Source organism: Cynoglossus semilaevis, chromosome 2 (genome assembly GCF_000523025.1).
Source record: "Cynoglossus semilaevis isolate Cse_v1.0 chromosome 2, Cse_v1.0, whole genome shotgun sequence".
Lineage (NCBI taxonomy): Eukaryota > Metazoa > Chordata > Actinopteri > Pleuronectiformes > Cynoglossidae > Cynoglossus > Cynoglossus semilaevis.
This window is the reverse complement of record NC_024308.1, coordinates 17,806,224-17,812,109: the sequence shown is the minus strand read 5'-3', so window position 1 is coordinate 17,812,109 and position 5,886 is coordinate 17,806,224. Positions and strand designations below refer to the sequence as shown.

Below are 5,886 nucleotides of genomic sequence, written 5' to 3'. Positions count from 1 at the left end.
ACTGATTGAATCCCATACAGAGGTCTGATCACCAGTGTAAACACACGGGTGTTAAAATTAAATAGAATAAAATAAAATAAAAAATAAATATAATTTTTAGAAGTTTAGTGACGGAAAGGTGTAAAAGAGTAAGAAAATAAAACGTAAAGATCTACACACACACATTTTACACACACACCACAGCCAATAAATAGATGATTCTATACAAAACTACAGTTTTATAATGAACCTAATATTTTTTAATTAAATGTGTCCTCTGTCATTTCTCTCTCTCTCTCTCTCACACACACACACGTCCACATAATATAATAATGCAAACACAAATGGCCTCGTTTTCTAAGCTGCAGTTCATGGATGGAAAAGCTGTGACGAAAATGAAAACGTGTCGTCAGTCACAGACAGAGGTGAGGGAGAGACAGCCATGTCTGCACCTCCAACTACAGTTTAGTGATGAACAAAACAGACTTTTAAAAAAATGTCCATTCGTTCTTTCTCTGCTTCACACTCACACACTCACACACACTAAGGTATTTATCATCAGCTCGGTAAACACATAATAAAAATAAACGACGTGGAGACTGCATCACTTATTACGAAATCCCATCGCTTTAGCCTCGCAGCTAAAGCTGAGCCATAGGAAACATATGTTGAGATATCTGTGTATATGATGATGATGATGATGATGATGACGACGATGATGATGATGATGATGATGACGATGATGATGATGACGATGTTGATGAAGATGATGATGATGATGATGATGATGACGATGATGATGATGACGAGGATGATGATGACGATGATGATGATGACGACGATGATGATGATGATGATGATGATGATGGTGATGATGATGACGATGATGATGATGACGACGATGATGATGATGATGATGATGATGATGATGACGATGACGATGACGATGATGATGATGATGACGATGACGATGACGATGATGATGATGATGATGATGACGGGAGAAGACCCAGCAGCAGCAGCCTGGTCCCTCTGACTTACTCTGAGGCCTGATCGATGCCACATCACTGAACACCGCTACTTAAGTTTTGCCAATAGCCAGATTTAAGTAAATATACTTTAGAATACATTAGGCGTGATTCATCAGCCGCGGAGTCATTCAAGGAGCCATGAAAAGATTAGTCTGTCTCTATGCAGTCATTCCTCGAGAACAGAGGAGCTAAAAAAAACCCAAACCCCACAGTTAACTCAAACAACTGAATACTAGTGTTTCAGCCTTAAAATCAACACATTCTTTTATTATTATTGCTATTCCTTATGTTATAAATTATAGTTGTTCTATTATTATTATTATTATTATTATTATTATTATTATTATTATTATTATTATTATTATTATTATTATTATTATTATATCGACCTCTATTCCAAATGAAAAGCTGTGGCTAAACTTAAGTGCTCTGCGGTCACTTCCTGCACTAAAACTGCTGAGGCAGTTCAATCTAACACACACACACACACACACACACCCTCACATCCTTCACACGCCTAACTTAAACACTTTCAGCAGAATGCATTTTTGCCACCACATCGATCCTTCGGGAACGCATCGAGCGCATTGCGGCTCCGGGTTCACCATCGATTATTTGATCAGTAAACGACAGCATTGCTTAAAGATAAAAACTAAATGCTCTGGCCTTGGTAAACAGGACGAACTGAGAGCAGCCGTGGACCAACACTGTTCTATGCCACAATGAAGGAATGGAACTTTTCAACACAGCATGTGTGTGCGTTTGTGCTCAAAGTCGATGCCAACATGCTGCGCCCCAACCCAAAAAAAACAAAAAAACACCACACACTTCAAACCTTACTATTATTATTATTATTATTATTATTATTATTATTATTATTATTATTATTATTATTATTATTATTATTATTATTATTATTATTATTATTATTATTATTATTATTATTATTATTATTATTATTATTATTATTATTATTATTATTATTATTATTATTATTATTATTATTATTATTATTATTATTATTATTATTATTATTATTATTATTATTATTATTATTATTATTATTATTATTATTATTATTATTATTATTATTATTATTATTATTATTATTATTATTATTATTAACAGTACAATAATAATGACATGTCTTTGCGGCGTCGCCCCAGTCACACATATCGACACGGTGTTTAATATTTCATATTATATCTGCCACAGGATATGTTTATTTTTAAAATACAAATTAAAACCGAGCTCTAGGCGCGCGGATGGATTTTTGTTTAGGGGTAAAATATCAGAGCTGAATTCCAATTGTTTCTGGGTTTACCTTCTCTGCTCTGCCTGCTTATGAATCTCATACATAAATAAATGATAATAATAATAAAAGAAAAGCACGTGAACGCCTCTCCCCTGCATGTTACCTCACATTCGGATTCTAACCCTGGAGCGTGTTGAGCCAGATACCGTGAGAAACAGGAGGAGAGGAACCAGCGGGTCTGATGTGAAGTTTAGAAAAGTAGCCGGTGAGAAGTATAAAACTTTTCAGTGAGTTGTTCTAGGTTGTAAACCCCGGTGAATTAGGAGCAGGGAGCCAGCAATGAAAGTTAACATCCATCACCACCGCGACCAATAAGGTGCTGTGGCCGGCTGGCTGAGCGCAGATGACGGATTCGCTGCCGTGCGGGCTTCGGTAATTCATTTTCGATAGCAGTGGTTGCTGGGATCAATACAGGGACATTAACCCGAGCGGACACTGCTGTTATCCTGATGGCACAAGCCAAAAGCCACAGTCCCCTCTGCAATCAGCAAAACACACTTTTTTAGGCTCATTATTTTGGGCTAGAGGAGTCGTGCGCCACAGCGGCCACCGATATCACAATGGATAAGGCAGTTATGGATGGCTGTGACCTCGGTGTTAGTAAACACTGCTCGGGGAAATTATTTTATGCAATTTGCAAATGAATAGTGATGCCACTTCCAGGACTGCTGGCCTATTTTTACTACAGCGGGTCGAAATGCTAATGGAACCATTTTACACGCCAGCGTGTCAGTTGCTAACGGAGAAACTGAAGGCCTGCTGGACACGCGCGCGCGCGCGCACACACACACGTGTCATTCCTTTAAATTCTGCCTCACACCAAACACACATATTAGTATCAAAACCCGATCAGAACCATGACTTCAGTACAGCTCGCGTGTTCATTTCAAACTAACCAATCAGTGACAGTTACGGTCCTGCAGGTTTGAATGCCTATTGGGTCAAATTCTAACAACGACATAATATCATTGTTTCACAGTGGTGTAGTGGACGGTCAGGATTTTAAAACTTACCCTACATGTTCACTCCTGTCTCACATGAACACACCTAAAGTAACAAGAAGCATAAATGAACATTTGCTACAATATATTTAACATAACAGGTCCATGTAAACACATGGTTGAAGGAGACAAATGTCCATCTATATCGTCGTTATGCTCCTTTACTCAGTGACAGGTTAGCTTTTTGCTAATTCTTTTATGCTAACGTTTTGTAACAAATGAGTGATCATTTGTCAGTGATATCAAAACCTTTGGCCTTTTGGCGACCACTGAAGTACACTTCATATATTTAAAATATTGCACTTAAAATGTTGTATTAAATTATCCTTTACATTTGTATTAACACATCTTTATTTAGTGGCGGGGTGAATATGAACGTTTGAATTATTACGTTTAACCTGGTGACTTGATAGAATTAACAATATTTTGGTAGTTTTGTGTTAATAACATCCGACGGTTTGCACGTGTTCTCCTACATGAACAAGGTGGTGATGTTCAACCAAAGGTGTAGAAGTTGCGTCAGTCGTGTTGTGGTTGTGTCCATGGTATGAATCAATATTTAATGCCACTATCCAATAACAAACATGTTCCCACACACACATTTAGACTGCGTTCAAACATGTCTGTGAGGGTGTTGATTTGACTGTAGTTTCTACAGGCTACACCACCCAATACACAACAACACACAGTCGAACTGTAGTGCAAACCTCCAGAGACCCCATCATACGAAGTGATGGTATAACATTTGATTTGTTAAGTTAACAGCCTGAAACCTCGGGTTGCTGCCTGTAGATTTTTCTCCTGGTCCCTGAAATCAACGCAGCTTTGCTCTGTTTCACCTCAGCTACTACTACTCTTCACTTATCAACTTGTTCACACTTTCACAAAAACCCTAGTTGCTCCAACTCGACGTTTGCTGTAGGCACCGGCCAATCGACACATCACATGATCCATATACCCACACCGACACAGATGATGGATTGTTGACACGGACTGACGTCTGCGAGCAGCCGCCTTCACCCAGGAGTTTGTGAGGCATAAAAAATAAAATAAAATAGGAGTTTGATTTTCACAGCCTGAATCCGAGGCGCAGAGAGGCGAGAGGGGTCAAAACCCTGAGGCTGATGATGAAATAAAACTGACCATGTGTACACAAAGATTTTTGTGATGGTGAAGATCACAGATGATGAAAACGCACCAGTTAAAATCTAGGCCACACACACTTTACACACATACGCGTGTTGTCTTTTTATTTAGGGGGAAGAGAGCCGGTTACGGTTTAATGTGTGGTCCGATTACACCTGAAAGCGTGTCAAAGGTCAATCCACGCAGTCAATTGTCATATCTCTATTGTTTTCTTGATTAAGGAAATTATACGGCGTGATTTATCTGTGACCAAAGACAAAAATCAACATGAAGAGGTCGAGAGCACCTTTGAGGATCAGCACTGCTCCCCTCATTGTGACACATGTCAATTAATATTCAACCTTTGACAGACACATCACATGCGCTGCTGGCGCCTTGTCAAACGGTGTTATCAGGGAAAAAAAGGATCCAGTTCTTTCTTATCCATCTGAGCGCAAACATTGCGCACCAAAGGATTGCAGAGGATTGCATTTTTTTGCGCTTTATCTTACCAAGTGTCTAATGCAATCTTCTTTTTTTTCAGGAATTGAGGTCCAAACACTGTGCAACATTAACAACCCCATGACACGGGAGAGGGAGGGGGGTGCCGTGACGTCAGACAGGCACCAGACAGAGGGCGCGCGAGTACGAGTAGGATGCAAGACGGGGGCGCGCACATGCGCACAGACTCGGTATCATCCTGACTTGAGCGTACGGTCGCGTGGATATACACACAGAGAGAGCAGAGCAGCGCTGTGGGTATAGAGTGAGGGGCTGTACACACGGAGAGGGGCAGACACCTCACGCACAGAGCAGAGGTTTGCGCCGCAGCTTCTGATGGACTCGATCTTTTAAAACCATGCTGGATTGACTGCAGAGAGGCAACTAGAATCAATGGCGTGGCTTTGAATCGTTCAAAATTTATTGGAAAGGAGTGTGAGATAAAACGACAGCGAGAGAGAGAGAGAGAGAGAGGGAGAGAGTGAAGGAGCGAGAGAGGGAGAGAGAAAAGAGAGAGAGAGAGTGGTGGAAGAGGGGTGGAAATAAAGATCTCTTCAACAATGGAGCTTACAATGGAAAACATTGGAAATCTTCACGGTGTACCTCACTCCCATCAAACCAGCGACTTAATGAACTCCCAACACGCGCGCCAGTCTTCGGCGTCGCATCGAAACTTGGTGTCGCATGGACGCTCGGCCATGGTGTCCAGCATGGCCTCCATACTGGAGGGAGCGGGGGACTATCGCACTGACCACTCTCTGTCTGGACCCCTGCATCCTGCCATGAGCATGTCCTGCGACTCCGGCATGAGCCTGAGCAGCACCTACACGAGGCTGACGCCGCTGCAACACCTGCCCCCCATATCCACTGTGTCGGAGAAATTTCACCATCCACACCCACATGCTCACCATCATCCGGACCACCAGCGACTCAC

The 5,886-nt window shown here is 41.1% G+C and overlaps 1 protein-coding gene across 1 annotated transcript in view; it reads left to right on the top strand.

Annotated features, from left to right (window-relative positions):
* The first annotated feature begins 5,524 nt into the window (after nt 1-5,524).
* The window catches only part of onecut3a (one cut homeobox 3a), a 17,543-nt gene continuing 17,181 nt past the window's right edge, over nt 5,525-5,886 (top strand). The window contains exon 1 of the mRNA XM_025053762.1: nt 5,525-5,823. Coding sequence (XP_024909530.1) covers nt 5,525-5,823 — 299 coding nt within the window. The remainder of the gene's footprint in view (nt 5,824-5,886) is intronic.